Raw genomic sequence first — 13,951 nt, 5'->3', positions numbered from 1 at the left:
CTGATGGTCCTCTACAACTCCCCTTTCCGGGGTCTCCTGCACAAGTGACTCAACTCCTTAGCGACCGTCTCTTGCACCGTGTCAAGACCTGCCTGCGGATGGTCCTCTGCATTTCCCCTTTTCGGGGTCTCCTGCACATAAGTCTCAACTCTCTGCCATCTGTGAGCTCGTACCTGGGGCTACTCATGCTGCTGGCTCTCCCTCTGTCTCCGTCTCCTCCGAGCTCTCCGTGAAAGCTATTGCACCTAAGGCACCTCCAGGTCCTCTGATTCCACTGGAGGCCCACCCAGAGGAGTCTCCTCTTGTTCTACTGAATGAGTCGAAGCAGGCTCAGAGACCCCTGGAGGCTGAACTGAAGGCTCTGGGTCTCTCGTAGGGTGAGAAGCATCTGGAGTCTCTGAACGAGGCCTACGACTAGGGCAATCCCTAATAAAATGACCTCTCTTCCGACAGAAAAGACACTGATCAGGAAGCCCCTCGTACAAAACCCTCTGCTGCATCTGGACCCCATCTCCCGTGGAGTACGAAATCAAAGTAGGCAAAGGTCGGGGAGGGGGGAACTCTGAAGGGAGTCTAACCCTCGTAACACCTGTACCAGCAAGTGACTGAGCATAGGAAAGTCTAGCACCTGATGGGATTACTATACCTACCACACTAGCCATATGCTCCACCGCTCTGCGACAAGAGCTAACCTCATCAGGAAGTCCAGGGAAAAGCATCCAAAAAGAGACCTGACGCGGTCCCGGGGATGTAGTACTGAAGTGCTTCCGCCAAGGCCTCAAATGGATGACACTGCTCTGAAACTGAATCAGAGAGCTCATAAGTAGTACTCTTTGAGCCTGCTCTGCGGACTGAAGGCCAAAAGAAAAGTACCCTCTACCAAGCAATCGAAAAACTGTAATTGAGACACCCAATGAGGCCATGCTGGTGTACACCCAATCACGTAACTGTTGGCCTCTACCGGGGAGAGAGCCAATGATGTGCGTCAAACGAAAACCCTCCTCCGCTACCTCAATCATCTGCACAATGTCAGGAGGAAAAGAAACTGTGACTTCGATCTCCTCAGGTTCGGCGACGGGAGTGGCATTAGTGTCCTCCATTGTCTCAGCTTGCGCTGTCATGAGGGGAGGAGCTATCTCTGCTGAAAATACCCACCAAGAACTCGCAACCAACTACTAGAATCCCAAAAAACCCCCTGGTTAAAGAATGCTCCCAACTTCAGCCTGCAAGAAATGACAACAGAAAAAAACCCTCCGCCAATGCCTGGAAGCAGCCCAGGAACACAGCTCCCCGGAACTCAGGCAGAACAGTCCCGGAAGAGGGCCCTGAAGCCCAACCTGAGGTCCAAGGGAGGGGACAGACAGCAGCTACTGGCGGCCTGAAGGGTATCCTAGAAGGCAGCCAGAAGGGGCGACCTGAAGAAGGCACAGCAGGGAGCGACCCTGCACAGCGGGCTGAAGGGGGGGGTGCAGCGTGAACAGGCTAAGGGGGGCTTGACCACCAGGACGCCCCTGCAGCAGCCAAACGGGCTGAGAGGAGGCGCAACTCGAGAAGGCAAGGGGAGGCGACGCGCTGCAGGGAAACCTGCGCAACCTAGGCAGCAGGTCGCTGACCAGATCGTGGCTAACCTGCGAGGCCTAGGCAACAGGTTGCTGCCAAGGAGCAGATCGCAGCTAAGGGCAGGGCGCTGCCAGGGGTGGCTGATGGCGACGGACGAAGGCGGGGGGCAGCAGCAGACGAAGCTCCTCCTACGATCCAAGGTAGCTGAACGTGCAAAACTTCAGTGCAATTTCGCTTTTTTCCGTTGTCATTAACAACAGAGATGCAAGGATAATCAGGAAAGGGATTGCTACTTTATTGAGCACATTTATGCATTCTCCTTTCTTTATGACCCGGTGCTTGGTAGCTTGGCTCTCTCTGTTTGGGCCTCATATGTTTTATGAGAGACATAACTCTTCCTGGGCTCCTTCAGTTCGACGATATCTGGTTGAGTCATGTTCACTGGATGACATCCCTAGCTGTGCGTATAGACCTGCACATGCCTCTATGGATACTTCATGGGAGATTCTGGCAAGCATAGAGGCATGGCATATATGGATATTCAATGCACAGGGGCTTTAGATGCTTCCTAGGTCCATCCTAATTTCTGTCAAAAACAGCAAGGGGCAGATCTGCATTTTCTGCAAAAATAACATCCCGACTAGTAAAGACCTTTTTGGTCATGGGATTATAAAGTTTGTATCCCTTTCTTTCACTATAGTAGCCAATAAAAATGCAGTTTTCAACCTTACCATCAGGCTTGTCTTGCAATTCCTGAGGCACATGTACATAGCCAAACGTATGGAAATAGCCCACATCGAGTTTTTGGTAATACCAAGCTTGATAAGGTGTCGTCACTTTGAGTGCTTTAGTGGGACACCCGTTCAAAATGTGATTAGAGCATTATGTGGCACCCGTTTTGCCTTAAACATGCATCTTTCCCATGAGTGACCGATTTTTCCGTTTAGCCACTTCATAATGTCTTGTTCAGCCATAAAATTTGTCAATGTCTTGGACATATACTCCCCCCCTTTATCTAAACAGAGGGTCTCTAACCTGCATTCAGATTGATTTTCTACCAACGCAACAAAGTGCTTGAACACATTGAATACTTCAAAATTATTCTTTAAAGCAAACACCCATGTGAATCTTCTATAAAGGTGACAAAATACAAATGATCTCCAAGAGATGGTGTCCGCATTGGACCACAAGCATCAATGTGTAGAAGCTGCAATTTTCTCCATCCCGGACTGCACCATCCTTTTAAAAAGAAAATTTATGCATTTTCCCTAAAATACAGCCCTCATAGATTTGCATTTGAGGGGCCTCCAAACGAGGTACGGCATCGACCGCTTAAATTTTTTGCAATAATAAAAGGCTGCCATAATTCACAAGTCCAAACCTAGCATGCCATATCTTGCATCCGTCATAAGAGAAGTAGAAGTATAAGCAACATAAGCTGAGTGTGCTCTCTTCTCATAGCCATCAAACTCGAACATCCCTTGACAAAGTGTGCATGTCAACTCTAATGCATAGTCTCGCTCTCGGTCATGTACCATATGTTGTCCTTAAAGATGGCCTGAAAGCCTATTCTGGTGAAAGCACGGTGAAAGCAATTCTTCTTTATCCCACAAGCAAATAAAGCATCTTGGATGCGGAGATCAGAGCCATCCGTGGCTGCAAGCATAATCTCTCCAATCCCTCTAACTGGATAAGAAGAATTATTGGCACAAGAGATTGACTTGCCAACAGGCGCACGGGGTAACACGTGAAACAATGCTTTGCATGAAGTAATATGGTGAGATGCACTATTATCAAATTAACATGTTTCTAGCGTCTCATTCATGCTGAAAGTGCATGCTTCCCAAGAGGCATCATAGTTGCAAGTTAAAAAACGCCAAATGATGCTCAACATAATTGGCTGACGTATCATCTTTTGCTATATCATGGGATGAACCTGAAACCACCATACCAGATTTCTTTTTCTTTTCCTTTGCGAGCCTCTTTAGGCACTCACTGATGTGATGACTTGGCTTCTTACAGTAATGGCATCTACCTTTCTTAAAAGGCTTCATGGCATTCTTTTTGTCCTTCCCACCTGCATGTTCAGAACCATTATAAGAACTATGACTAGTGTCATGTTGGGGCTGATATATCTTCTTGCCCTTATCCTTGGCTGAAAATGCTTGCAGCCCACTACGAGAACTTGATGCCATATTCTTTCTAGTCTGCTTCTCTTACAACAGTGAGTGCTGCTAACTCTTGAAAGTGATTTGATTCGAATTTTCCTTCATCGATCGATTGAGCGACATGTGAAAAGAAACATATGACTCCAGTAAGGATTCAAATGCAGTGGAAATAAGTTGTGCATCTGGAATAACCTTATCAATATTCAAGAGTTTCTCCAGCAAATCTTGAATTTTAGTGAATGTTCCTGCATAGAGTCCCTTCCATTCATATCCACTGCATCAAGCTCCTTGCACAAAAATAAGACTCTATCCTCATTGTGAGCTTGATACATATGTTGCAAAATATCCCAAGCTGCTGTTGAAGTCTGGCAGGACCTAATATGAGGAATTATAAACTTCTTTACATTTAGTGAAATCAAAGATAATGTTGGGGCATCACTAGTATCCCACCTCCTCTGCTCATGAGTAACATCTACATGTGCTTGCCCGATTGCTGCAGCTTGTTGCCCATGACCATGACCCCTCCTTGCTGTGGAGGAGTACTTGGCGCAGTAGGACCGGGACAGGCTTCATCGTCTATGGCATAGTTCAATAGACCCTTGGCAACCAAAATATTATGAGCTCTAAAGAGAATAGTTGGTACCATCCAACCTATCCTCCTGAGTCCTGGGCAAGCATCTGAAAGAGATCATTTGGATTATGTTGTGTCATTTGAGCAAAGTAGAAAGGGGCAAGAAAACTTAGAAAAGTTCACGTGTTGTGAGTATCTTGTTCAAGCAAGAAAACACTTTCAAAGCTAGTAATTGGCTCGATGATGCACCTCGAAACTACCAAAAAACTCCCTTGCTGGGGTACGTACCAGAATCTCAGAATTCTCTACTCAAAACTCAGCCAACGCTTGGCTCAACAAGGCATAAACTCACCTCTGTGCTGAAACAGGCAATTGCATGCCTCAATTTCCTCTCAAGAAAATAAATGCTGATGAGTGAAGACATGAGACAACCCGATGTACGATGAAGTAATGGTGGGAGTGGCTTGTGGTTGTATGGTTCAACCAATCGTTCGGGGTTCAAGACTGCAATAACCAAGCTATCCTTTCACAAGCTCAACAAATACAAAACTGCAATGAATGAGCCATCCTGGCGCTTTTTTGCATTTTTGTATTGGCTTGATCGAGAGACATTACATTTTTTATTTGTCTAGATCTGATGATATATATGCCATGAGAGCCAAAGGGGCTTGGAGCACTATCATCTTACCTTTGCATAAGGGAAGCCTCAGCCTTATCGATCTTGACCTCAACAAATTTAGATGTGCACGCTAGATAGAGGCAATGGTTGGATAAGATGGATTTTCATGGATGCCACATCACACTCCCCTCCTCTCCTCTGTTGGTGGCAATCATCAGAGATTGGCAAAATCAACGCATCCCTCACATGGAATCCTCTTCAAAATCAAGATAAGATAGACATGCCACCCATCATTTGTTTATGATTTAGGACATCCAATGGGGATACATGCAATGATCCAAATGGGAGGGATCTACCTCCACTATGGACACTTGGGGAGTTTTCAAGGAGTTTCTCTCCTTCAAGCATCACACTATCAGATGGCCTCACAGATGCACCCGGCAAATTGGTGCAAGTATATCCCTTGACTGACTTTAAGGAGCAGGTTCAACTGAGAAAACACGCTTTCATTGGCTAGGTGTCTTTGCAAAGAACTTGCATTATCTTTTAGATTATTTGCATCCTTAAGGAATGAGGAGACGAGACATTTCTTTACGAGATGACAGAGGATTGGAGACTAGTCAAACTGATAAAGGAGGAGCCGATTTGGGATGCTATTCTTCGTATGGTCAAAGTTCTCAGCGTCATGGCCAATGGCTCATAGATCCTTACCCATAGCTTCTCATGAGTTATGCATGGTGTCTTAAGCTCTATGATAGATGCTCACTCCAACAACTACCATGGGATCCTAGAGAGTGGGGATGGATTGATGCAGCATCTCCCTATAGGACACTATCTTTCTTCGACTAGAAAGTCAAGAATGCCATACGTGTCTAGCTTCAAAACTTGTATTGGATACCTACCCAAAGAACACACTTGGAGACCTATGGCATCACCTCGCCTATGCAGAACCATTTTTGGATGCAACTTTGGAGGTCCTGCCGGAAGATGCAAATTTGCATGTTTTTCATGTTTTTCTATCTCCTCCAACACGGTAGACTCCCACATAACATGTAGGGAAAGACTTTTGATGTAGATCCGAGACGCCTGCGATGCTTCACAGCCTTGGAGTTCATTCAACATTGCATTGGGTTGTAGGGATTCCCAAAGAATCTAGGAGCAGATTGCACATTGCGCATTTGCTTGGCAAGGTGAGGAGAGGCACGTGTTACATCACTTGGGCCTATGTGGCCTCTGGTTCACAGAGCTTAGTCTTTGGATTTTCTACGAGGGAGCAGATTACAACAAGGCCATTGTCATCAGATCCATTTGCGTAGAGGCCTTAGGTGGTGAAGATCACTTATTTCTTTTGGATGGTTGCCCATGGGGGTCTACCCATCGGCCCATGGCTGAAGCAGATGCATGTGATGGATGGTGTCACTGCTGCACTGACAGAGTTCTTGAGTCTATCCCTCATTGGTTACGGCATTGTTCTAGAGCACTTAGCATCTCGTTGGGATCTCTTCAAATTGTGGCTCGAGTATAGAGGATTCAGATAGATTTCACTTGTGGCGGCCTGGTTGGACAGAGGGAAGTCATGCCTTCCCAATCAATGAGGTCACCCCAGCTTACAGGTTACATGGAGAGAGTAGCCTTATGATTGAGCTACATGAGGCAACCCCACTTGCTCAGTATCATCCTCTCCCCTCTCGAGAGGACAATGTGTGGGAGACAATGGCCAGCATAATGGCGTTAAACATCTAGGTTGCGCGATGTAGCTTGGTGATAGGCGAGCACTTTGTTCCACCAGTGTGCCACTCTAGTTGCCATTTGGCAAGATATCACCTAACACGCTAATTGCCACATGGAAGCGCAAGACATCAGGATCTAATGCGACCATCGAAAGGCGGGAGCGTTTTTGCAAGGCATGGCCTATAGGTATATTCTATTTAACACCGTAAGGGATTCATTGTTCTATAGTTTTCCTCCCTAGTTGTTGGCCCTTGTTTCAGATGTTCCCTAGGCAGTGAGCTGAGTTCTCTAGAACAATCTCCTTTTCAGCCAGTTTTGTTAGTGTTTTTCACGATCAACACCTCGAGGACTGCTGATTTGTATGGTTGTTTTTTCAAGCATTAATAGAAGTGTCTATTATATTAAAATAAAAAAAGAGGCCTTAGGTGGTACTCAAACCTATGTCTTTTCGTCGATATAAGTGATATGGTGTGATATTGTACACACCCTCATGACCTTTTGGGTTAGGATCCACGTTTCCGACATGTTGCAGTTACTATGAGAGATTCTTTCATGAGAGTGGGATCATGGTTTATTCTTCACATATGTAGTTATAGGTCCTACATTGCACTTCCACTCTTGTAATCTGTTATGACAGCCTCATTTCTTTTCCGAATCATTTTGTACAAGATTTTCATGGAGAGGTTCTTTGGCCAAACATGTAGGTCGCTTTTGAAGATTCGACCCATAGTCAAATGGACCCCTCAATAACTTCAGGCCCCTGAGAATGGAAGGGGCAAGAAGGGGAGAAGAAAGGAAGACGATAGAAAAAGTGAGGGTGGTGGGACTTGGAAGGAACTAAGGGGGGAGAAAACGTTAGGGCTTGAAGGGAAGGAAAGGTTAGAGAGAAAGGTGTGGAAAGAAGAGCTAAAGGAAATATGCACCCCTGTAGGGAAGTGGAGGTGTCTAATACACCCCCTTGAAGTGAAAATGACATAAATGAAACAACTAAAGTATCCAAGGTATAATGATAAAATAATGAAAACACGTAAGAGACTGAGAGAGCATGTTGGTGCTAGCCCTATTCAGTGTCTAGGATTTGGTGGGCTCTAATATCTCTGAAAGATGTATGAAATCTGCACTTGCTTCCCCCTGATCTTCCCTATGTCTAGCATGTGGGAGAGGTGTGCAAGAGTCTGCAGAGAAGTGGGCTGATGACAAGAAGTAGAAACACTCTGTACTCGCTCTATCATGAGAGACCAAAGATGTGGATGAGCCTGGCAAAAACTAGAGTGCTAGTGGCTCCAGAGCATGTGCGAGATCTGTATTTGCCGCTCGCAAGCCTGCTCTATAAGGTCTGACTCTCAGATGCCATGAGATGGCCTGTCTCTGTGAGGCTGCAATTAAGGTACTTTGAATAGGATGTCTCCTTGTTGTGCCAATAGATGTCCTCATGCAGGTTTGGTGTGTAGGAGGAGCTAGCTCCAGATCCCGTGTTTTCTGGTGGCAGCTAAGTGTGGGCTCATCTCTTGTGAAGAAGTCATCTGTGATCCATCTATTGCATGTGGTCTTGGCTTTGTGTTGGTCGCATGAGTGTGTGTTTGTGCCGCAAAGACAAATCCATGACAATATCTCCAATGCATTGACTGCAATTGAATATGCTAAGTACTCGAATCAAGATGTGCTCATATTGCAGGTAGATATCACTAAGGCATTTGATACTGTACAATGGGATTTTATCTCTCAAACCATGACAAAGCTAGGCTTTGGTCCCAAGATAGCAAATGCAATTTATTGGCTTTATTCTGGCTCTACTTCCCAGTGCATTCTCGGAAGCCATCTATCTCGGTCATGGACATTGGGTAGATCAGTCAGACAGGGCTGCCCCCTTAGTGCTCTTTTTTATGCCATTGCAACTCATCCCCTCCTGATGTATCTTGAACATCTTACAAGCACAGGACAGATGACTGGTCTTAAAATCCTTGGGGCTGCATCTTTTTTGGCACAGGCATATGCTGATGATTCCTTTTTTATGCCACAGAACTCTCCTCGGGAAGTCCGCATGCTTATGACCACATTATCATTGTATGGATTAGCAGCGGGTTTGCATATCAACTTTGACAAATCCAAATTGCTTCCCCTGAAACAATGTGACTGGCATTCTATTCTCTAGCCTGGTCAGATAGTGCATTCCAAAGATGTAGTCAGGCATTTGGGATATCCTATAGGATGGCATCTCACCAGGAAGCAGTAGCTAAAATGGATCTTCCAAAGACTTCAACATAAATTGGAATATTGGAAAATTTCTACTTGGCCACTTCATGTCAGGCTCAGAATAGTCCAGTCTATTGTAATGTCTTATGTTCAGTTCTTCTTACCTTTACTACATTGGTCCTCTAGAGATATCTCAGCTTTTATGTCTCAAGCTATGGAGCTGTTATGGAAGACAAAAACTGTTGTGAAAGCATTGAGACTGCTGAAGATGGAAATGGTGTGCTCCCCTAAGATGCATGGAGGACTTAATGTTCTAAATATCAGATATCATGTACTTGCAAGGAAGGCGACTATGCTCAAAACCTTTTTCCGTCAAAAACAGCCATGGACTTGTATGATAGCATCCATGTGTGTCAACATGAGGACAAATGCTTATGGCCATTGGACTATTGATCACTAGGAGGTTGTCATTGGGAGATTTGTAGGGAAGATTCCTGGATGCCCTTTCTCTACTGCTCTGATATTGGACTGGAAACAAGTGCTTTCTAAAGTCAAATGGGCTCTTGATAATCATTCGGGGACAAACTCAATGAGAAAAGAAAGTATTCATTGGAGTGCCATCTTTGACACTCCACTTGCTTTACAGGAACCGGTTAGGGCATATAATCTCATGAAATTGGGAATTAGATACATCAATGACATGGTAGATGATCATGGCCATGTCTTATCTTTTCCTCAGGCCACAGCCTCTTAGACATTGGGAATGCATCACAGATTGATATGGAAGAAAATTGCTGATCTCTTGCATCCTTTTCTACCTATTCCCCCTGTGGCTAACACAGACAGGCTTATGGATTGGCAATTGTACCCCTCTGCTACATGCTCTCGTCCTATTCCTCTGCCTGTTTTGACCTCCATCAAAGTCTACAAGCTTCTTCAGCCTGCCCCTTGGATTTATCAATATGCTAATACTCTGTGGCATATCAGGCAGCCCCTTTCATGGTGGCGGAAGAATCTCCGACTATTATGGAGGTGTAAAATGCCTTTGAAACAAAGACTTTTTCTTTGGAGATGCATGACCGGCACACTGTCAGTGGGAATCACACTTGCCAAATGTCACATTGCTTCACCCACCTGCTTACGGTGTCACGCTCCTTCAGAGACTGTCCCTCATTTGCTTTGGCATTGCAGGGCAGGAGCAGTAGCTCAGGTTTAAGGTTAATGCTCTATCAGTTGCCTACCTGGCTTTTCTTTCTTCTGTTCATGTCTCAGTTCTTTCTTTCATCAATATAAAGATGGTTCCCTTGTTACAAGATGCAGTCCGCTTTGAAATCAATACCATTGAAGGGGAAAAGGTCATTCTATGTGTGCAACTTTTGTAACCAATGTAAAAGGTAAACAGTAGACACCAGTTAGCATAAGGAAGGCCAATGGTGAAAGAGACTTGCATCGTTAAAAACTTGTTCTCCTTAATTGGTATCATTAGATGAGGAAAGATCTATCGTGCATGTTGTATGTGGTGCATGAAGTAAGAAGATCACTATTACATCATAGCCTTTTTTTTGTTATTGTTAACAAACTTCAACACTTTTGCTACGGGTACATGGACCAACTTAGACTAGGAAAGCTTGAACGTGAATGTTGTAATGTAAGAAGATTGCTATTATTCCATAGCCTTGTATTTTAATAAGTTGACATCCTTTGACACTTGTTGCTACAGGTATACGGACCAACATTGTCAAAATTTAGAGATCTTGGTGGAAAGACAGGGAGCTCTGCAGCAGAAGCTGCGAAAGGTGGGAAAATTTCAGCAATGTTTCCCTGAAATAAAATCTCTACACATTCCTTACTATTCTTGGCATGCAAGGAACAATTATACCAATTTAAAAATCTATCTTTCAAATCCATAAAACACTGATTAGGAGATATCTTTGTGTCACTTGAAAGTTTCAAAAGATTTTGAGTATTGTAGTTTGATCGATTGAATAGAACTGCTATTAAGCATAAGATCATATGCAGCTCAGTTCTGACTAGTGCTCAGTTGTGAGTGTGTACTACTAAGTTCCGATTGAGTGCTGCTCGATTGAGCTTTTTAAGTTCTGACCACGATAGATCCCAAGCAACTGACCGTGTGCTGCTCAATCCTGACTAACAAATGGATCAACTCAAACACCGAAGGCTCGGACTGCAAACAACTCGACTTCAGACTCTTTAACTGAGTTTGCTTCCAATTTCAGAAACACCCACCATGTGATGCTAAATTTGACTCTAGGACTCCTCGGTTCCGACCATTTTCTCCTAATGATAAACTGCTCAGCAACCTGATACTCAACCAGCCATAAAGTGGTTCAACTGGCCATGCGCTCCTTATGACACAGATAAACCTCATGTTATTGCGAAGAATTTACCCAAGTACTGGCTGCCCATTTGCAACCTGCTGGGAGCTCTCATTCTTTGCCAGCCTGGACATCCTCCTCCTCACCCTAGTCTACGGCCCCCGGCTGGTACTCCAGATTTATCTTCCAGCATCATTTGGAGGTTGAGGGTGTTGAGAGTGACCCCAAAGGAGAAACAGAAGAGCTGAGCGGGTGAGCTCCCCCTCCGTCCGTCGTGGCCTGACTGCCCCGCTGCCTCTTGGCTGCTCCACTGCCTGTTGCTCCTCTGCCACGCCCACTTTCCGCCTTGCCGCCTCTCCTCCTCGCCGCCCTTCCGCCTTCCAGCTCCTCCGCCCCCGCTCCGCCCTTCCTTCTCCCCACCTTCTCGCTGCTCCTCCACCCCCGCTCCGCCCCTCCTCCCCGCCATTTCGCCCCCCCGCCTTCTATCCCTTCCCCGCTAGCGTGCACCCTCCCCCCGCCATTTCGTCCCCCCCCTCCATCTTTCCACTCTGCTTCCCCCGCCTCTCCCGCCCTCTTCTCCGCCCATCTTCCTCCTCCCCCTGCACCTCCACCCCTTCACTCCCTCCTCCTCTCCTTCTCTCCTTCTTCTCTTCTCCCTTCTACCTTCCCTTCCGCCCTCTCCATCTCTCTCCTCCGCCTCGCCTCGCCTTCGCCTCCTCCTCGGACGCCCTTCTTCCTCTTCCCCCCCCGCCCCCAATTTTTTCTCTTCTTCCTCCCTGCAGCAGGAGCATTTGTGCTTGTTAAGGTGAAAGATCATCTTGGTGGTGACCCTTGGTCTGGCCAGAGGGGCTCTATGGCAGCACCCTTGACTCCCACAGCCGTTAAGGTTCTTCTTTCCATAGCTAACAAGCAACAGGTACAGCAGGTAGTTCAGTCCCTCCAGGACAAGGCGCTCGTGGATAGAATTGTGGGCCTCACGCCTACATGGAGACAGGTGCGAAAGTGGATCGAGGCAAGCTTGATATTAGAGGGCGACCACATCCAGGAGGTCACCATCTATGGAAGAGGCGTTTTCCTCATCTAGCTGAGCTCTCCCAACACTGTCTCAACACTCATGGAGGAGTATCGAGCCATCCTCCCTCCATTGGTCGGGCATTTGGCACTGCGCTAAGTCTCCGCCAAAGTCGGCTGCCTCAGTTGTAGCAGATGACACTGGATCAGATTGGTGGTTGAGTCCCCAGACTCCCTCCTAGAGTTGATCCTCCTGGAGACCCATGAAGGGGGCACACTTCACCAGTGTGTGCAGATTTTTGGGTTACCAGGCCAGTGTCTTCGGTGTAGACAGATGGGTCACCTGGCCAAAGATTGCTCCCATGGCCATGTTTGAGCATCTTCCCTGCAGAGTAGGCAGAGCCAACAAACTAGAGTCCCTCGCCCCCTCAGACATGAGCAGCAGGAGTCTCAGACCCCCTAGGTACCTTTTCAGAAGGGGATTGGACCCAGGTTAAAAAGAAAAAGAAACCAAGCAAACAAACTCACAAGCGTCGCAGGCAGAGGGCCAAACGCAAAGAGGGAAACAAGCTTGTCCACAAGGCATCCGAAGAGGAGCAGCAGCAGTAGCAGGAGCCCTTGGGTGGGGATCCACTTCCCTCAGCGGAAGGGGCCACTTTCCAGCTAGATGTTCCTCACGTGGTAGAGGTTTAGTGTCCGCATCCACCCTTGCATCAGCAGAGAGTCCCAGGAGATCGTGATATGGCGATGGCGGATGTTAGCCAGACTGTGGTTGAGGAGGAGCGGATCCAAAACTCCAGGGAGCCTGATCAGCACGGGGAGCCTGAGATCACCCCCTTTTCCCCCCCCTCCCCCTCCAGATCCCTCCCCCCTCCCCCCTCCACTCCCCCCCCCTCGTGGGTTCTCCCCGCCCCCTTCTCTCCCCCTGCTCCCCCTGCTCTTTCGGAGCTATTCGTGCTCTCATAATTTCATTTTGATTAACAGATCAGAAGATACCAGCAATATCATTGACGTTTTGCTGGTTTTTACTGATTTCCATACATTTCGCCTACCCACAGCCCCAGACAGCTGCCTGGCCATCCATACAGCTGTACACCTCGCTTTGCAGCATGGGACCAGCTCTTGCTAACCATACACCTCGACATTGCTGCCCATGGCCTCTCCAGCTCGCCATTTTCCTCTCCAGATCTCGACATTGCTGCCCATTGCCTCTCCATCTCGCCATTTTCCTCTCCAGATCAACATTTGCATTCCTGGCTCAGCTATTTCTTCTGCTTCAGCTCTTGATCTTTGTTTGAGCTCATTTTCAGCCTCTCCCAGCTGGTTCTTGTAGATAGCATTGCACAGGTGTCTTGCAAATTGCATTCCATAGGTGTCAGCGCATTTGAGACAGTTTTGGGCTGCACATTATGTGCAAATCATTGCTCAGGTGTTGTGCATTTTGAAGCCAAGTGTTGGCTGTAAGTTGATGCACTTTTGGATGCCTATTGAACAAGAGTTTGCTATTGCATTGTGAGCCATTGGTTGGCTAAGATACAAGCTGATTTTTGGGGCAAAAGCACATTGCATTTGAGCCACTGTTTGGCTGTGGTTAAGGACAACTTTTTGGGGCAGAAATATAGTGCTTGATTGCATTTTGTATTCCAAAAGGGCTTGAGGTTTGAGATACAAGCTGATTTTTGGGGCAAAAGCACATTGCATTTGGGCCAGTGTTTGGCTGTGGTTAAGGACAACTTTTTGGGGCAGAAATATAGTGCTTGAT

The 13,951-nt window shown here is 46.6% G+C and overlaps 1 protein-coding gene across 1 annotated transcript in view; it reads left to right on the top strand.

Moving 5' to 3' along the window:
* The window catches only part of LOC147901170 (ketose-bisphosphate aldolase class-II family protein), a 386,949-nt gene that overhangs the window by 91,984 nt on the left and 281,014 nt on the right, over positions 1-13,951 (top strand). The window contains exon 13 of the mRNA XM_087375500.1: positions 10,563-10,638. Coding sequence (XP_087231626.1) covers positions 10,563-10,638 — 76 coding nt within the window. The remainder of the gene's footprint in view (positions 1-10,562; positions 10,639-13,951) is intronic.

This window comes from Dipteris shenzhenensis, chromosome 6 (genome assembly GCF_047967505.1).
Source record: "Dipteris shenzhenensis isolate YYH24624 ecotype China chromosome 6, Dip_SZ_1.0, whole genome shotgun sequence".
Classification (NCBI taxonomy): Eukaryota; Viridiplantae; Streptophyta; class Polypodiopsida; order Gleicheniales; family Dipteridaceae; genus Dipteris; species Dipteris shenzhenensis.
This window is presented reverse-complemented; position numbering and strand designations above follow the sequence as displayed.